Source organism: Mobula birostris, chromosome X (assembly GCF_030028105.1).
Source record: "Mobula birostris isolate sMobBir1 chromosome X, sMobBir1.hap1, whole genome shotgun sequence".
Lineage (NCBI taxonomy): Eukaryota > Metazoa > Chordata > Chondrichthyes > Myliobatiformes > Myliobatidae > Mobula > Mobula birostris.
Window position 1 is genome coordinate 79,780,919 of NC_092402.1, and position 20,415 is coordinate 79,801,333.

The following is a 20,415-nucleotide window of genomic DNA, read 5'->3' on the forward strand; positions in this document are numbered from 1 at the left end:
AAGGGCTTGAAAACATTATCCAGTCTTGAGGCAGTATTCAGCTAACCTCATCATCCTCAAAGTGAATATGGAGCAAAGCTAAATGTGAAACATGTCTTATCTTTAGCTGCTTAACTCCATAGCACTTACTTTCAGAATGACAGCACAGAGTTCAACTCACAAGATGATATCAATACTAAATTTACATTACATCTTCGGTCATTTCATTCAGCTAGAACATGAGAAATGGCAAAGGCAATAATGCAAATAGTGTTCTACAAATTGAAGTTGCTGTTTATAATATAGTATTTCAGTTCATTATGGAAGAAATAATGACAGCTTTTTTCATAGATCTTTCCAGTGAATCCTTAGCATTCCACCGAACACATACTGAAATAATTATAATAAATAAATGGCTATCATTTTTATGTTGAGTAGAAAATGCCTTTGAAAATTATTCAGTTGTTCCTGCTGATTTTTGCTTGTATGAAACGAAGCTGCTGGAAATGGCTTCTGTTCTCAGCTTTGGTTATTTCCTAGGCACAGTTACTAAATTGCTAAAAATGTCAAAACAAAATATAAAAATAAATTAGAGAATGAATAGGATTAGAAAAAGCTGCAGAAGGTTGTAAGCTCAGCCAGCTCCATCATGGGCACAAGCCTGTCTGGTATCTAGGACATCTTCCAGACGCGATGCCTCAAAAAGGTGGCATCCATTATTAAGGAACACCATCACCCAGGACAGGCCCTCTTCTCATTACTACTATCAAGGAGGAAGTTCAGGAGTCAGAAAACACATGCTCGACAATTAAGGAACAGTTTCTTACCCTCTGTCAGCAGATTTGTGAAAGTTCCAGGAACCCATGAACACTATCTCACTATTTTGCTATCTTTTTGCACTACATATATATTTTTAGATCTCTTATTTTAATGTATAGTATTTTTATGTATTGCACTGTACTGCTGCCTCAAAACAGTAATTTTCAAGACATACGTCAGTAACAATAAACCTGATTCGGATTCTACATTGAAATAATACAGTATACCTGCTCTCTTACCTTCCGTTTGAGAAACTTTCTCAGCTTCTTGAAGTATTTCCTAATTTTGTCCTTTCCTTTTGACCTGGATTTTGAGCTTGGTTTTCTTATACATTCTTCCAGCTCTCTGAGTTGCCAATCCGGAAGAAGTCTGAAGTATTCCACTTTGTTCCTAGACCATGTGACTGGATCCAAGTTCATGCTGTACACTTTGGTGACTTGTTGCAATGTTTGATAGATAATATTGATTCCCTCTTGGGTCTGTGCAAGATACATGCAATGATGTTAAAGAGATCTTCCCAGCTATTCGACCTTCAGTATTTATCAACATGAACAAGAAATTAACAAACAGGAAAACATGAAACTGGAAATGGTTTATTTTTAACAAGTAGAATTTGAATCTGATACACCTAGAGAGCTGGTTCAGTGATAACAACTTGATGCTTAACGTCACCAAAACCAAGGAGATGATCGTTGATTTCAGACGATCTCAGCCTGAGCACACACCCCTCAGCAGCTCCACTATGGGGAGAGTGGAAAACATCAAGTTCCTTGGGGTGCAGGTCTCGGCCAATCTCACCTGGTCCAGGAACACCACTGGGATTGTGAAACGGACCCAGCAGAGATTGCACTTTCTGAGGAAGCTTAAACAAGTATCACTCCCCACTAACATCTTAACTACATTCTACAGAGGTGTGGTTGAGTGTGCTGTCACGTACCCTGTGACGGGGATCAAGAACCAGCAGAGATGGAAAACACTTGGGAGTCTCATATTGTTATAAACTACTAATATTTATTAGTAACTACACAATACAGTAATATAAATGTAGATAAATCAAACACATTAGCAATGATTATATATAAAAGTAAATAAATCAGTAAGTGTGGGAATGTATGTATGATTACCAAGCTTCTTTAAGTCTCGGGGTAAACAGATACAGTCTTACGATGTTGAGTAAAGTTCAGTTTAGTTCGTGGTATTTAGTTGAGTAGTGATGGAGAGGGAGAGGGAGAGAGAGTGAGTTGAGTCTTTAGGTGAGCTGTTGCCGTCGATCTTCTTGTCGTCCTCCGAAATCCTTTACAAGTCACCGACTGTGACTTTAACCAGGGGGACCGGTTTTCCTGTGGTGGAGCTATCACCCCGGCAAGGGTGGACACATAGACAACTCCCCACCAGTCAACCCCTTCTTCACCGCTGGAATGGCAGTTTGGATCGATCCGCCTGATCGATCCTCCAAAACCCACTTTCTCTGCGGGCACAACAACGCTCATTCAGTGTCCAGATCATGTGTCTGAGGTCTGTATCATCTGACCTCCCATTTATCCCACCAGGCTGAGCATCACCTGTCATTCAAAGAGTCCCTCCTTCCTTTATCTGTAAAGGAGTGCACAAGCTGGCAACAAGTCCTTGAAAGTAACATCAACAACCTGCCGAAAGTCATAACATCGAGTGTCCATTAAATAACACTGCCTTTGGTCACCATAGCAACTTATGAGCTGCTCAGTGCTATCTCCAAACCCAAACTCAGTAAAAATCCAAAGTTACTTCCAATGCCTTAAAGTGACCGTCCAACCGTTAATTTTCATCTCTCTCTCCTTTCCAAACAAACCATCAATGATGAATGTCCCTCTCTGTCTCTCTTCAAGCAGTTAATAGGGGCACTCCTGGATCCCCTCACAGTGCTGACCTTTTGCATCACAACCTGGTACTCCAGCTGCAGTGCTGTTGACAAAAAAGCCTTGCAGAGGGTGGTTAGGGGAGCAGAGAAGGTTATCGGGGTCTCCCTATCTTCTGTCCAAGACCTCTTTCAGAGTCGATGCCTCCAGAAGACACGGTACATCATTAAAGACCCCTCACACCCTCTCCATGAACTGTCTGTTCTTCTGCCATCAGGCAAACATTACAGGAGCATCAAAACTAAAACCACAAGGCTACTAAACAGCTTCCTCCCACAGGCAGTCAGACTGCTAAATAGCTGCTCTGCCTGACTCTGCTTTGGACACTTTTAACTTGCACTGGGCACTTATAACTGATTTTAACTGACATGTGGCTGTTGTGTTTTTACTATTTATTGTTATGTTTATTATTTAGTGTTGCGTTCGTTATGTTATGATTGCACTGCTCCTGGGAAACGCTGTCTCATTCTGCCCTGCACAGCTGATGTATGGTTAGAATGATAATAAAGTTTTTTGAATCTTGAATCTTGAACTGAACGCGGTTTGGGATTGCTAGCTGCTAAATTAACAGCAAATAAAAACAGAGTGCAAAGGGAACTCATCGACAAAGCTTCCTGGGTGCCTAAAGATTAGGATTAAAATGAAACAGAAACAGTAAAGCAGTTTTATGATTGCAAATGAGTGGAGTACAGAGGATGTCTAAACTGGATTGACTGTTCATGAATCACAAAATGTTAGTAAGCAAATGCAGCATGTAGTTAGAAAGGCGTTGCATATTGACCCTTATTCAAATAACTTTGAAGTTTAGAAATACTTTGACACCTATACAGAATATCAGTGATACCATATCTAAATTATTGTGCACAGTTTTGGTCCTCTTATTTAAGGAAGGAAATTCTGATTTAAATTGGCATCAACATGGATGGCGGGGTGGAAATATATCTCTACCAAATGAGGTGCAAGGTGCTCCTTCTTTCTGCTAGCCTGCAGGTCACCCTTGGGCAAGGTGCAGCACCTGCTTAGCCCCCCACCCCACCTGATCAGGGTCACGTAAAGCCATGGGAGCAGGTGGTGGTTGGTCATACGAGCAGCTGGTGCAGATCATGAGTCCTGGTTATGTGACCACTGACTCCAGACAGAGAATCTCTGAAGAGTATTGATAATGGGTGGGGTCACCCCTGTTGTAAAGACGCCGCCCAGAAGAAGGCAATGGCAAACCTCTTCTGTAGAAAAATTTGCCAAGAACAATCATGGTCATGGATAGACCATGATCGTCCATGCAGACAACATGGCACATAATGATGATGATGATGATGATGATGGACACAGATACTGTGAACAGAAGTGTTTGTTTTTGTGCTGTAATGTTGTTCCATATGAGCAGCCCAAAATAGATCCATGAGACTAATTCTTGTGATGAGACGGTTAGTCTATCATGAGCAGTTTAATTTGGATCTGTATTTTTGGAGCTTAGAAAAATGAGGTCTTATTTGATTGAAACTTTTAATTTCCACAGGGGGCATGCTAGGGTAGATCTCAAGATGTTTCCACTAGTTGGAAAATTTTGAATATGTGGAGGTAGTTACAAGCTAATGTAATTACAAGGAAACAACAGGAATTCTGCGGATGCTGGAAATTCAAGCAACACACATCAAAGTTGCTGGTGAACGCAGCAGGCCAAGCAGCATCTGTAGGAAGAGGTGCAGTCAACGTTTCAGGCCGAGACCCTTCGTCAGGACCTCTTCCCACAGATGCTGCTTGGCCTGCTGCGTTCACCAGCAACTTTGATGTAATTACAAGGGTAGTGATTTAAAACTGAGAAACTTGGGTATTTCTGCTCATGTAGGGTGGTGAATGTCAGGAATTTTCTAGCTTTGAGAATTGCAGATGAGAGATTATTAAAAGTAGTTAAAGGGAAAGCAGACACATTTTTTGTAGAGTAGGAGAATTTCTAGGATAAGTGGAAGTGGCATTGATGGAGAATTGAGGCTTGGGGCAGATAAGCCATGATGGCATTAAAGATTGTGGCAGGCTTGAGCTGCCCAGCACCCGACTCCTGTTCCTATTTTCATGTGTGTTCCTGTGTGATTAACATCAAGTTCATGAATCAAGCTAAATATAAACATATAGTGTTGAACTATTAAAATAAGTAAGGCTAACAGAGTCCATAAGAAAATTAATCGTTGTTTGTTTACAGTCACACCTTTCAATATGGTTTTCCAATATAATATAGTCAGCTTACACTTCATATTTTTGTAGTCACATTGTTTGTATGTATGACCCTGGTTGAGATTTAATTAAATCTCTTTCAATTTTATATAAAATTAGATCATATTATAAGTAATCTTTCATGTTCCTTTATCTATACATCGTGAAATAACCTTTTCTCCTTGCATAGTGTTTCATTGTTGGATGGGCTTCCTCAGCCTCAGTGGTGGCATATTCATTCATATTGTCTCTAGTCAGGGGTTCCCAACCTTTTTTATGCCATGGCTAATACCATTAAGCAAGGGATCCATGGACCCCTGCATGGTCCACTCCAGGTAATGAACCCTAGTAGATAGGGGGTGATGAGCATTGGTGACTCCCTACTACCAAGAAATTCTATGGTACCGTAGTGGTTAGCACAGTGCTTTACAGTACAGGTGACCTGGATTCAATTTCCACTTTTGCCTGTAAGGAGTTTGTGTATTACTCCCATGACTGGCTGAGTTTTCTCTGAGTGCTCCAGTTTCCTCCCACAGTCCAAAGACATACCGGTTGGTAGGTTAATTGTCCTATGATTAGACTCAGATTAAAGCAGAGTTTGCTGGGCAGTGCGGCTTGATGGCCTGGAAGGGCCTATTCCATATTGTTTCTCAATAAATAAATTTAACAAAGAGTTGAAAATGATTGAACGGGAATATTTGCTCTATTGCATAAAAGAGGAGCGAAGTAACATTCATTCAAAGGTAATTAAAGTTCACTCCACTGCCTGCATACTGTTTGAGAGATAGAATGGCCTCCTTAACTGTTAAGTTAAATTACCCTTTTATCATCAAAATTTCATCCTGAAAGTGATACTGTCAACACAAACCTGCAAATTGTTGCAGTGAGAATCACTGCGTGAAATTAGGCTAACAGAATGTTGCAGGGAGTGACAGAATGACAGGATGTGTGGTGGTAAATGAGTTGAAATTTCAAGGAGTTTGAAATTAAAAAGGAGTCAAATGTTTAAAGACAGCAAGGCTGAATCGGGTAAGAATACATGAAGTAAGAGCGAGAATAGACCTCAATTAGTCTGTCTTGCACCCAATAAGGTGAAGGATGATGTCTAACCTCCAGCTGGTTTCCCAACCCATCCACATAACTTGGGATTCCTTTAGAGCTACTTCAGCATTGAACATTATAACTGACTAATCAAAGCCTTCTGGATATGGAGAAGTGACAGCCTCTTAGTTTGAAATTTCTCCTCATCATGGATGAGCCCTTATCCTGAAAACAATGCCGCCTGTTTGCAGATTCAGCAGACAAATGAACCTGCCTTTCTATATCAAACTTGACAATCTCTTTCAAAATGCCACACCTCAAAGGCATCAAATTTCATTCTTTTAAATTTAGCGAATATTCTCTCGGAAATATTGCATCCAAGAGATAAAGCTGATTAATGAATACGCACCAACTCAAAAGCAAGGTACACCTTGTGCACAGAATTAGGTCAAAACTGCAAAGTGTCCGTCAGATGTGAACCAAATAAAATGATGATAATTTGCAACTAAAGATGTTTATACTTGCACTCCAAATTCCTGCTTTCTTGTCATTAGCTCTGCACCTCTGCGACTTACATAGAGTGTTGAGCTTCTCGGGTTCTTGAGCACCTTATTTACTAAGCGTTATCTTTACTTGAGCTCTTAAGTTCCTGAGTCCTTTCTGTCTAACATTGTCATGTTAATTGTGACTGGCACGTGTTTCCTGCATTTGATGATTGTTTAAAGAGTACTCTCGTTTGTTGCCTTAGCGAATAAGAATTAGGGGGTTAGGGCAAGACTTGTGTGATGATGGGTGTAAGGGGAAACCTCTTTATAGAATACATAAAACGGACTGTAAAAGCTTTTATAGATATGTAAAAAGGAAAAGACTGGTAAAGACAAATGTAGGTCCCCTGCAGACAGAAACAGGTGAATTGATTATGGGGAGCAAGGACATGGCAGACCAATTGAATAATTACTTTGGTTCTGTCTTCACTAAGGAGGACATAAATAATCTTCCAGAAATAGTAGGGGACAGAGGGTCCAGTGAGATGGAGGAACTGAGCGAAATACATGTTAGTAGGGAAGTGGTGTTAGGTAAATTGAAGGGATTGAAGGCAGATAAATCCCCAGGGCCAGATGGTCTGCATCCTAGAGTGCTTAAGGAAGTAGCCCAAGAAATAGTGGATGCATTAGTGATAATTTTTCAAAACTCGTTAGATTCTGGACTAGTTCCTGAGGATCGGAGGGTGGCTAATGTAACTCCACTTTTTAAAAAAGGAGGGAGAGAGAAACCGGGGAATTATAGACCGGTTAGCCTAACGTCGGTGGTGGGGAAACTGCTGGAGTCAGTTATCAAGGATGTGATAACAGCACATTTGGAATGCGGTGAAATGATCGGACAAAGTCAGCATGGATTTGTGAAAGGAAAATCATGTCTGACGAATCTCATAGAATTTTTTGAGGATGTAACTAGTAGAGTGGATAGGGGAGAACCAGTGGATGTGGTATATTTGGATTTTCAAAAGGCTTTTGACAAGGTCCCACACAGGAGATTAATGTGCAAACTTAAAGCACATGGTATTGGGGGTAAGGTATTGGTGTGGGTGGAGAATTGGTTAGCAGACAGGAAGCAAAGAGTGGGAATAAACGGGACCTTTTCAGAATGGCAGGCGGTGACTATTGGGGTACCGCAAGGCTCAGTGCTGGGACCCCAGTTGTTTACAATATATATTAATGACTTGGATGAGGGAATTAAATGCTGCATCTCCAAGTTTGCGGATGACACGAAGCTGGGTGGCGGTGTTAGCTGTGAGGAGGATGCTAAGAGGATGCAGAGTGACTTGGATAGGTTGGGTGAGTGGGCAAATTCATGGCAGATGCGATTTAATGTGGATAAATGTGAAGTTATCCACTTTGGTGGCAAAAATAGGAAAACAGATTATTATCTGAATGGTGGCCGATTAGGAAAAGGGGAGGTGCAACGAGACCTGGGTGTCATTATACACCAGTCATTGAAAGTGGGCATGCAGGTACAGCAGGCGGTGAGAAAGGCGAATGGTATGCTGGCATTTATAGCGAGACGATTCGAGTACAGGAGCAGGGAGGTACTACTGCAGTTGTACAAGGCCTTGGTGAGACCACACCTGGAGTGTTGTGTGCAGTTTTGGTCCTCTAATCTGAGGAAAGACATCCTTGCCATAGAGGGAGTACAAAGAAGGTTCACCAGATTGATTCCTGGGATGGCAGGACTTTCATATGAAGAAAGACTGGATGAACTGGGCTTGTACTCGTTGGAATTTAGAAGATTGAGGGGGGATCTGATTGAAACGTATAAGATCCTAAAGGGATTGGACAGGCTAGATGCAGGAAGATTGTTCCCGATGTTGGGGAAGTCCAGAACGAGGGGCCACAGTTTGAGGATAGAGGGGAAGCCTTTTAGGACTGAGATTAGGAAAAACTTCTTCACACAGAGAGTGGTGAATCTGTGGAATTCTCTGCCACAGGAAACAGTTGAGGCCAGTTCATTGGCTATATTTAAGAGGGAGTTAGATTTGGCCCTTGTGGCTACGGGGGTCAGGGGGTATGGAGGGAAGGCTGGGGCAGGGTTCTGAGTTGGATGATCAGCCATGAACATAATAAATGGCGGTGCAGGCTCGAAGGGCCGAATGGCCTACTCCTGCACCTATTTTCTATGTTTCTATGTTTCTATGTAAAACTTAGGCTTATGGCATAAGGGGATCAAACAAAAAGGGAAGGAATTATTTTGATATGATTTAGAATTGGCCATACTATGATTAATTATTCCTTGTATCTTGTTGGAAAACATCAATCAGGTTTGTGTACATTTGTCATCATTATGAAACAGTTGAACATATACTATTACAGGAGTAAAGATGTTATATCTATATGCACACAGTATAAGGAATAAGGTAGGTGAACTTGCAGCACATTTGCAGATTAGCAGGTGTGATGTTGTAGGCATCATGGAATCATGACTTAAAGATTATAGCTGGGAGTTTAATGTCCCAGGATAAACATTATATTGAAAAAATAGGCAGGAAGACAGAGGGAGTGACATTTCTCTGTTGGTAAAAAATGACATCAAATCATTAGAAAGAGGTGACATAGGATCAGAAGGTGTTGAATCATTGTGGATAGAGTGAAGGCACTGCAAGGGTAAAAAGACCCTGAAGGGAATTGTATACAGGACACCAAACAGTAGTAAGGATGTGACCTACAAATTACAACGTGAGATAGGAAATGCATGCCAAAAGCACAAAGTTACAATCGTTATGGGGGAGTTCAATATGCAGGTAGACTAGGAAAATCAGGTTAGTGCCAGATTTCAGGAGGGGGTTTTTCTAAAGTGCCTACGAGATGGCTTTATAGAGAAATCTGTGGTTAACCCCACTAGAGAATCAGAATTCTGGACTGGGTGTTGTGCAATGATCCAGAATTGCTTAGAGAGTTTAAGGTAGAAGAACCCTTAGGGGTAAGTGATCATAATATGATCAAATTCACCCTGAAATTTGAGAAGGAGTAGCTAAAATCAGATGCATCAGTATTACAGTGGAGTAAAGGGAATTACAGAGAGGAGTTGGCCAGAGAAAGAACACTGGCAGGGATGATGGCAGAGCAGCAATGGCTGTAATTTCTGGAAGCAATTTAGAGGGCTTAGGATATATACATCCCAAAGAGGAAGAAGTAATCTAAAGGAAAGATGGCACAACCATGGCTAACAAGAGAAGTCAAAGCCAACATATAAGCCAAAGAGAGGGCATATAGTTGAGAAAAGATTAATGGGAAGTTAAAGGATTGGGAAGCTTTTAAAAACCACCAGAAGGCAACTAAAAAGTCATTATAAAGGCAAAGATGGAACATGAAAGTGAACTAGCCAATAATATTAAAGAGGATGCCAAAAGTTTCTTCAGATACAAAAAGTGTAAAAGAGAGGCGAGGATGGATATTGGACCACTGAAAAATGATGCTGGAGGGGTAGTAATGGGGGACAACAAAGTAGCGGATGAACTGAATAAGTATTCTGCATCAGTCTTCACTGTGGAAGACACTAGCAGTATGGTGGAAGTTCCAGGTGTCAGGGGTCATGAAGTGTGTGAAGTTACCATAACTAGAGAGAAGGTTCATGGGAAACTGAAAGGTCTGAAGTTAAATAAGTCACGTTGACCAGATGGTATACGCCCCAGAGTTCTGAAAGAGATGGCTGAAGAGATTGTGGAGTCATTAGTAATGATTTTTCAAGAATCACTAGATTCTGAAATGTTTCCGTGAGGCAGGACAATTGCAAATGTCACTACACTCTTCAAGAAGAGAGAGAGGCAGAAGAAAGAAAATTATAGACCAGTTAGTCTGACCTCAGTGGTTGGGAAAATGTTGGAGTCGATTATTAAGGATAAGGTCTCAGGGTACTTGGAGGCACATGACAAAATAGGCCATAGTCAGCATGGTTTCCTCACGATTAAATCTTGCTTGACAAAACTGGTGGAATTCTTTTGAAGAAATAACAAGCAGGACAGACAAAGGAGAATTGGTTGATGCCATGTACTTGGATTTTCTGAAAGCCTTTGACAAGGTGCCACACATGAGGCTGTTGAACAAGCTACGGTATTATAGAAAAGATGCTAGCATGGATAAAGCAGTGGCTGATTGGGAGGAGAATAAAGGGAGCCTTTTCTGACTGGCTGCCAGTGACTAGTGGTGTTCCACAGGGATCTGTGTTGATACTGATTCTTTGGAAGATGGAATTAATGGCTTTTTTGCAATGTTTGTAGATGATATGAACATAGGTGGAGGGGCAGGTAGTTCTGAGGAAGTAGAGAGGTTACAGAAGGACTTAGACAGATTAGGAGAATGGGCAGAGAAATGACAGATGGAATACTGTGTCAGAAAGTGTATTGTTATGCACTTTGGTAGAAGAAATGAAACAGTTGACTATTTTCTAAATGGAGAGAAAATACAAAAAAAACTGAGGCACAATGGGACTTGGGAATCCTTGTGCAAGATTCTGGTGGTTGTTTCTCAGGGTACGAAGAAGGCTAAACATTATGCAGTCATCTGTGGATACGCATATGGTTTCGGAGGCTGAAGGCCAAAGCACACATGCGGTTGCAGGTTGGACATGGAATGGCGGTTGTTAGAACAGGCCATAATTTAATTCACAGTATCTTCTTCCACTACTTGCAATCTATTGGGCTTTTTTTTGGGGGGGGGGTGCAATTTAATTTTATTTGAGAGGGAAGTAGTAAAGTGTTTCCCCAATTCTCTGCACCACACTCCAGTTCAGTTGGAGGTGGTAATGCACCTTTAAGTTGGATTGTTGACCATTATTAAAAGTGAGGAGTGCCTTAGCAGAGTCATTGTGATAGAGAACTAATTGTCTTGTGCTGTCACTCCTCCAAGGCTTTGTTGGTATCCCTGTGTCTAACCTCCTGTTTTTGTCTCTTCATGGCTATTCTGGGTCTTTGGTCAAATCATGAGTCTGCCGTCCGCACCTGGGCCCAGACCTCTGAGAGCACACCATGACATTTCTATCTGCTTGTTGTACCAGTAAAGAAGTGTTATGCTCTATAGCAAACAAGATTAGTAAGATAGCACTCTAAGTATTTACCAGTTCATCAGTGTTTCTCTTCTTACCAAAATGAATCTCCTCACATTATTCAACTGCCATTCTCCATGTCCCATCTGTAAATGTCTTCCTTCTGCTTTACTGTGTATCACTTTGCAGCCTCTTTGCTTCCTCTTCACGTCTTAATTGTTCTAGTTAGCCTGGTACCATAAAACAAACATGGATATGCCACCATCTAATGTTTTCATCTATAAAAGATAAGGAACATAACTGAGATACCAATTATAGCCAAATAATCAGCATTGTTTATCCCCACTCTGTTTCTGACCTTTAACCACTAATCCATAAAAGTTAATGCATACTCACAACACTGTGATCTTATTTCGCATTGTAACTTTTATGATGTAGCATATAAATCGCCTTTATGACAATTCAGATATATTGCTCCCTCTGTGCTAACCCTGATTCAAAACAAAACCTTCCGCTAGCCTTGATATTCTTAAAGGAATGGAGATGTTCAAAGTTTATAGAATATAGAGGGACAGATAAGATGATTTTAAGGACTGAAAAAGAGAAATACTTCTGCCATTTTAACAGAGATGTGGGCAATAGACATTGAGATCAGTTGTAGTCCATGGTTACAAGGCGGGAATAGAAAATAAAATCCAGGTTACACTCACCTCTAGGTGCTTTGTAAGGTTCATCAGGTTCAGAGGCTTGGATTTCAGAGAGTCCCTTTCTCTCACACAGTGCCGCGGAAATGGGCCGCCCTGGGAGGAGAAGATAATCTCTGTTACAGAAGCTGAAATACTGGGGATGCCCATTTTATTATTTATGTAAACTTGCAAAGCCAAACAACTGTCGCTCCTAACCCTAACATAGAAACATAAAAAATCTACAGCGCAATACAGGCCCTTCGGCCCAAAAAGCTGTGCCAGACATGTCCTTACCTTAGAACTACCTAGGCTTACCCATAGCCCTCTATTTTTCGAAGCTTCATGTAGCCATCCAGGAGTCTCTTAAAAGACCCTATCATTTCCGCCCCTACCACTGCCACCGGCAGCCCATTCCACACATTCATAACAAAATTCATATGTTTCAGACCCGTCTCTTGTTAGGGATTGAACTCACCATTTCACTCAGTTTGCAAAGAGACTCTGTGTTGAGAACTTGCTGTAACTGTAAACTCTCACAGCCCAGGGTCAGGGTCACAGTCAACAACAGCCACACACTGAAAACTCTCCAAACGCTGCCCAATGCCATCTTCATACGACACTAAAGAAAGTAGCGTTCTGAGACCAGCATCAACTTCGAAAACAGCTACCTCATCATCACCCTTGCACTTTATTTGTCTGCCCACACTGCACTTTCTCTTTGACTGCAACACTGTATTTGTATGCTGTTTTCTTTTTCCTATCTATCTCGAAGTAACTATGCGTGGAATGATTACTGACTGGCATGCAAACAAAAGAGTTTAAGTGTATCAGGGTACATGTGACAATAATAAACTTAATGATATCTTCTTTCTTCCTCTGGAGGCCATCTCCGTGACTTCATTTCTTATTTTCATTGGGCCTCATCTCTCAGCCTGCACATTTGGTTCAGTTAGTGCCTCTTAAAACGTGTGATCGAGTCCCTTGAAACAATCCCTCTCCCTTTCCATTGTCCACTTCCTTTTCCACTTCATCTAGGTTTTATCAACAGCTTGAGGAGATGGTATCCAGGCCATTTCGAAGCACCATCACTGACAGCAGCCCCCAACCCCCACTCACACCCCCAAACCCCAAGCGAACTTCACTGCCACAAACATGAACTCCCTGTTCACTCTTCAAACTTGTAACTCAGGTCAGCTTACGTAGTGGGTCAGTTTGCGGGCAGTGGGAAAACCATCCCTCCCGTATTTACTATTCTCACTACTGGAGATGTCCAGTCTCATTAGGAGATGCGATTTGATTGGCCCTCGACCTCATCACCATAGTTTACCTCTGTTGCTCTAGACTCAAGTATCTGCAATCTCTTGTGACTTCACTAACGGGACATCATTAAGTTTCAGCACACCCTTTCTAAGATAAGGGGCCCCAACCTGCTGATAATACTCCAAGTGAATTCTCACCGGTGCTTTATCAAGCCTCAACATTAGATCATTGTTTTTATATTCTAGTCCTCTTGAAATGAATGCTAACATCACACTTGCATTCCTCACCACAGGCTTGACCTGCAAATTAACCTTTAGGGAATCCTGCACAAGGACTCCTAGGTGCCTTTGTGCCTCAATTTTTTTGTTGTATTTTTTCTCCATTTAGAAAACATAAGAACAGAAGAAACAGGAGGAGGAGTCGACCATCTGGCCCATCAAGTCTGCTCTGCATTCAATAAGAACATGACTGATCTGTTAACCCTTTCATTTCTTCTGCCAAAGTGTATGACCATACACTTTCCAACACTGTATTCCATCTGCCCACTTCTTTGCCCATTCTCTTAATCTATCTAAGCCCTTCTGTAGCGTCTCTATTTCCTCAAAACTACCTGTCCCTCCACTTATCTTCGTACCATCTACAAACTTTGTATTGAAGTCATCAATTCCTTCATCCAAATCACTAACACATAACGTAAAAAGAATTGGTCCCAACACAGATTCCTGTAGAACATCACCAGCAACCAGCCAGAAAAGGCTCTCTTTATTCCCACTGTTTACCTCTTTCCAATCAGCCACTGCTTTATCCATGCCAGAATCTTTCCTGTAATATCATGGGCTCCTAGTTTGTTAAGCAGCCTCATGAGTGGCACCTTGTCTAATGTCTTCTGAAAATCCAAGCACACAACATCAACAGATTCTCCTTTGTCTATCCTGTTTGTTATTTCTTCAAAGAATTCCAACAGATTTGTCAGGCAAGTTCCTCCCTTGAGGAAACCATGCTGTCTACGGCCTATTTAATCATGTGCCCCAAGCATCCGAAACCACATCCCTAACAATCGACTCCAACATCAGCCCGGGGCTGGAATGGCTAGCCCGAGAGGGCACAGTTTTAAGGTGCTTGGAAGCAGGTACAGAGGAGATGTCAGGGGTAAGTTTTTTAAGCAGAGAGCGGTGAGTGCGTGGTGGTGGAGGCGGGTACAATAGCATCTTTTAAGGGACTCCTGGGTAGATACATGGAGCTTAGAAAAATAAAGGGCTATGGGTAACCCTAGGTAATTTCTAAAGTAAGGCCATGTTCGGCACAGCATTGTGGGCTGAAGGTACTGTATTGTGCTGTAGGTTTTCTACGTTTCTATGAATACAAGCGTGATAACCGCATAGTATTTTACAGTGTATAGACAGTTTCGACCCGAAACGTCAACAGTTCCTCTCCACAACAGATACTGCTCGATTTGCTGAGTTCTTCCAGCACATTACTTGCTGCTTTTGAGTGCACGTTCGCAGATGCCGGAAGAAGTGCAGGCGGGTAAACCAAATGGTAACAAACGCAGACGGGAGACATGGGGTTAAACGTCGAGGCACTGCAAACTGTACTCTTTTGGGAGTTGTAAAATACTATGTCGGCCGCATATAGACGAGCTGGTACAGTTATGATCAGCACATTAAAGGACGATTGGGATAAAATAAGGGATTGCAGACTGCCGCCCTTTCTCTCGGACCTGTCTTTGGGTGTGGATCCAGTTTTCCCAGAGTCTCTGTGTTGAAAACCTAAAGTAACTGCCGCCTCTCACAGCCCAAGGGCAAGATCACAACCAACAACAGGCACACAATGCAAACATTGGCTAAAGCCTTGTTTATTCGACCAAGAGTGTAGTACTGATCCAGCCATAGCGGCCGCCAAATTCCGGGTCTGTGGATGGTGCTGTGAACTCTCTGTCATGCTGCCGGATGCGTTGAAATGTAGAATCACATTGGAAAAGGTGAAAGCACTCTGCTGGAGTTTTGGAAACAAACCAGAGAGCGATAGTTTGTGCATTTCCAACTTGAGTTAATGAATCCAAAAGCGGGAGATTCCCAAAGCAGCGACTGTGAAAATCCCCGAGAGAAGTTCGCAACCGGCGCTTGGCTCCGCCTTGGAGATCAGTCTATTTTTATTAATATTTTCATGAGGGGCTCCGGTATGGTAGAAACCCAAAAAAAAAAGCATGGCGAAGATTAATGTTGGATTCTCAGTGCCGATCCCCCGTCCAGCGGCACTTCCATGCGCTTCCCTTGCCTTCCAATTTCCTGAGTGAAGAAGTCCCCACTCAGGTTCCCCTTAAATGAATCACCTTTCACGCTTAACCTATGACATCTAACTCCTTCTTGAATATAATTAATGATTTGGTCTTGACTGTCTTCTGTGGTAGAGAGTTTCAGAATTGGTGATGAAGTTTTGCCTCATTGCAGTCCTATTGGCATACACACAGATTATTAGGCTTTGATTCTCGGATCTATACTTTCACACAAAATCTAGAACAGCGTTCCTACATTTAGACTGCCCAGTCTTGTCAGAACTTTATAAGTTTCAGTAAGGTCCCATCCTAAATCTGGCAAATATAAGTTCAGTCAGCCCATTTTCTTTCATACATCAGTCCTACTATACAATGAATCAGAGGATCAACCTTCATTGTGCTCCTTCTTATAGCATGAACATTCTTTTTCAGGTGTGGACAGAAACTGAATTAATAATCTAGGTGTGGTCTCACTAAGACTTCGTTCAATTTCAGTAAGATATTCTAGCTCCTCCACTCAGTTCCTCTAATTATGAAGGCCTTCTTAACATGCAGCCCACATGTGCCGACTTTCAGCCACTGATGAGGTCTTGTTGCACAGTGAGGTCTTCCGGTCCCTGCCAATTTTCCTAGCCTCACACTGTTCCGCCTTCTTGATTTTGTTACCAAAGTAGATAGCTTGCCATATAGCTTCATTACACCTCTTCTGCGATATATTTACCTACTTGCTCAAGTTGTCTAATTCAGTCATTTTTCCATATATTCTTACAACATAGAAGAAGGTTTTTTGATTCATCAGGCCAATAACATCCCACTTAACTATTCTATTCCCCAACCAATTTGCCCTCGAACCCATTCCCTACACATTCTTATCAACTTCCTACCCCTTACCATGTAGCTATACTATAGGGGCAAGTGGTCAATTAATCTACCAGCCTACATGTTTCTGAGATGGTCACTTGGTCACTTGAAGAATGTGCAAACTTTATTACGGCTGAGCTTGAGATCAGGAATGAACTTGGATCACTAGTGCTGCAGTGCTAGTAGTTGTGGCATTCTATATCATTCTCACAGCTCACACGTTCACCCAGTTTTGCATCATCTGCAAACTTGGAGATATACAGTATATTGTGAATAGCTAGGGTCCTAACACTGATCCCTGTGCAAGTTCACTCTGTCATTGTCTACATCTATTCCTAAGTCTAATTATTGTCCACCAAAGAGTTCACCATCCATGGCAGTACATTAATCCAATTAAAATTTTACACTAATATTCCCTGCCAAAGATTTTTGAAGGCCTGAAATATACCATATCCACTCATTCCCCACTCCAATTGACTAGCTATATCTGCAAAAAATTGCAGTAAGTCATTAAACATGGTTTGCCTTTTGTGAATCCAGCCTGACGTTGATAGATCCTGTTACTGCTTTACAAATGCTGTGTTATTGCACCTTAAACAATGGCTCCAGTAACTCCTGAGAAGCAAAGTCGAGCAAGCAGAATGAGAATTTTCAGGTTTTCCTCCCTCCATCTTTCAAATATGAGGTTACATTAGTTAATCTCAGATTCATAGGAACTGAAGCAAAGCCAAAGTAATGTTGAACAATCGCCACCATAGCATCCACTTACTTACGTAGCCCGGGATATAGACTATTCTGCCCTCGAGATTTATCTGTCTTTAATCCTAATTTTGCCAACATCATTCCCTACTAATATTATTTTCCTTCAGTTCCTCTCTCTCACTAGACACTGTCCCTGGACATTTCTGAGAGATTATCTGTGCCCTCCTTTCTGAAGGTAGACTCAAAGGGTTTGTTCAATTCTTCGGCCATTTCTTTGTTTTTTTCATTATAAATTCCCTCATTTCTGATGTCATGTGTCTCCACTTATCTTCATCTATCTTTATTTTCATATATCTATAACAACTTTAACAATCAACTTTTATGTTCCCTGCAAGTTACTGTCACACTTTATTCCCCCTCTAATTCTCTGCTGCATTCTAAACTGATCTTAGTCCTGAGGCAATGTATAGGTCCAAATTCCATTGTAACCAGAGCTGAGTCACAATTGTTGTAGCTTATCCATACACTCCTTCACTGTTTGCCTTTGCTTATCATCCCTGGAACGCTCCCCAGTTTATTGCATCTAACATTTCTCTCATACCTATCCTAGATTCAGGATTCTAGCTTCTAAATCCATTACACTAGTCTTTTTTTAAAATTCAGAATTTGATCATAAAGATATCACTCCGTCCATCGGGCAATGACACAAGATTTCCCATTAACCATTTTCCATTACACAACAGGATGACCTGTTCTCTAGCTGGTTCATGAATGCATTGGTTTACAACTATGCCACTGTTTCCTCCACCACGTTACTGTCACTGATCTGTGTGCAAATCAACATCACTATTCTTCCATTCTAAAGGGAGAATGAGGCAATTGTGGCTGACGAGGGAAGTCAAAGATAGCATAAAAGTGCAAGAGAGGGCATACAATATAGTAACGATTAGTGGGAAGCTAGGGGATTGGGAAGCATTTAAAATACAACCGAAGCCAACTAAAAAAAAGGCAATAAGGAGAGAAAAGATGAACTATGAGGGCAATCTAGCCAATAATGTAAACGAGGATACCAAAAGTATTTTCTTTTCAGGTATACAAAGAGTAGCTGAGAGGCAAGAGTGGACATTGGACGCTGGCAGGTGAGTAAAGAGGACCAACGAAATGGCAGATGAACTGAATAAGTATTTTGCATCAACCTTTACTGTGGAAGACAGTAGCTGTATGCCAGAAATTCAAGCGTGCCGGGGGCAACAGTGAGGGTAGTTGCTATTAGTAAGGAAAAGGTACTTGGAAAGCTGAAAGGTCTGAAGGTTGGTAAGTCACCTGGGCCAGATTGACTATACCCCAGGGCTCTGAAAGAGGTAGCTCGAGAGATTGTGTAGGCATTAGTACTAAATTTTCAGAAACCACTGGATTCTGAAATAGTTCCAGAGGATTACATTGGAGAAGGTCTAAACGATGATCGCAGGAAAGAATCCAGGAATGAAAGGGTTAACGTACGAGAAACGTTTGATGGCCCTGGGCCTGTACTCGCTGCAGGTTAGAAGAATGGTGGGGGGTGGGGTAGGTGGTCTCATTGAAATCTATCAAATCTTGAAAGGCCGACAAAGAGTAAATGTGGAGAGGATGTTTCCTATAGTGTCGGAGTCTAGGACCAGAGGTCACAGCCTCAGAATATAAGGACGCCCTTTTAGAACAGAGATGAGCAGGAATTCCTTTTGCCTGATGGTGGTAAATCAACTATGATCGAAGTTCAGAGCAGACTCTATGGACCGAACGGCCTATTTCTTTTCCTATGTCTTATGACCTTTATTGCATGCATCCCGTTTAGTGCCATCCCTGTATAAAACTCCCCCTAACTTTTTCTGCTCCTTGTTTTACTCTACCCCTATAGAATCTCTACCTTCCTAAGTAAATTCCTCTCTCACTTTATCACTTATTCCCAATTCAACCGGCAATGCCACCACCCTCCTTTTCCCATATGCTGTTCCGAGTAAGTGCTAAATGCATATTCAGTTCCCATCCTTGCTTCCTCCAGCCCAGGTCTTGTCTCCTTAATCCCAATAATATTGTACACTATTTGCATTATTAATTTATTACATTTATTGCAAATGCTCTGTAGACGTCGACTCAAAATCTCATTCTTCCCAATCAAAGTCTCTCGCAAAGCCCTTTCAAATTCTTTATTTCCCCTTAAAACCGATCCACCCTCACCGCTCCCTCCGCACCAATCCACTGTGCCCCTGACTTCGCTTTCTCTCTATGTCCTATTTTCCTTGACGCTAGGGTGAATATCATCTTTTCGGGCCTGGTATAATTTTGCTAATAACAATATTAAGAAGAGACAAGAACAGCACGAGAAGCCAATGCAATATTCGGTTACAAATTATTATAAAAACATTTGTACAATATTACAGAGAGTCCAGCGCAATTTTCCCTACGATGCTAGAACTTCAAAATGTTTCTACTGATCTGACATTTTACAGGAGCTGGGAATGTCTGCGACACATCACTCGTTCCGGGTTCAACTCACCATTTCATCCAGTTTGCCCAGAGTCTCTGTGTTAAGAACTTGCAGTAACCGCAGCCTCTCACAGCCCAGGGTCAGGGTCACAGTCAAAAACAGCCACACACTGCAAACTCTCCAAACTCGGCCCAATGCCATCTTCACCCGACACAGAATAAAGCACCGATCTGAGACCAGGATCAGCTCCGAAAACCGGTCTTGTTCGCCGACTGGAACTCGGGATATAGAAACGCCACGGCTTGTGATCCTGGAATGGCCGTTTGTACTGCCAAGCCCTGTGGCTGTGGATTGTGTTGTCTCTCTCTCCCATGCTGCCTGCTTTAATATAGGACATTATATTGGAACAGAGCGGAAAGACTTTTGGGAGCCGCAGCATAGCGCTCCTCTGTGAATTCCCTTTCTGAAGTAAGGAATCCGAAAGCGGGAGATGCCCAAAGCAGTAATTGTGAAAGTCCCCGAGAAAAGATTGCAAACAATCCTTGGGAAACGCACAGAAACGTAGAAAATACGAGCCGGAGTAAGGGTCGGGTCCTTCTGGCTTGTTCTACCTTTCAACAGGACGTGAGTCCACTCGAAATTGGTTCAGGAGGAATTCAGCGGGCCAGGAATGATCAACGGAAAGAAATG

The 20,415-nt window shown here is 41.9% G+C and overlaps 1 protein-coding gene across 1 annotated transcript; it reads right to left on the reverse strand.

Annotated features, from left to right (window-relative positions):
- Positions 1-515: 515 nt before the first annotated feature.
- On the reverse strand, positions 516-19,926 carry LOC140191771 (interferon beta-like). The gene is made up of 4 exons (XM_072249497.1): positions 19,795-19,926; positions 12,188-12,277; positions 1,038-1,277; positions 516-536 (listed from the first exon to the last, which is right to left on the reverse strand). Exons 1-4 carry the CDS (start codon positions 19,924-19,926, stop codon positions 516-518), a joined length of 483 nt encoding a protein of 160 aa, XP_072105598.1.
- Between the last annotated feature and the right edge of the window lie 489 nt (positions 19,927-20,415).

Excerpts from the sequence above, each read along its gene's own strand:
- LOC140191771 (XM_072249497.1), bottom strand. The coding sequence starts at position 19,926 with ATGGCATTGGGCCGAGTTTGGAGAGTTTGCAGTGTGTGGCTGTTTTTG. Across the intron at positions 12,278-19,794 it reads TGGGCAAACTGGATGAAATG|GGCGGCCCATTTCCGCGGCA; the intron begins GTGAGTTGAACC and ends TTCTCCTCCCAG. Across the intron at positions 1,278-12,187 it reads ACCTTACAAAGCACCTAGAG|ACCCAAGAGGGAATCAATAT; the intron begins GTGAGTGTAACC and ends TATCTTGCACAG.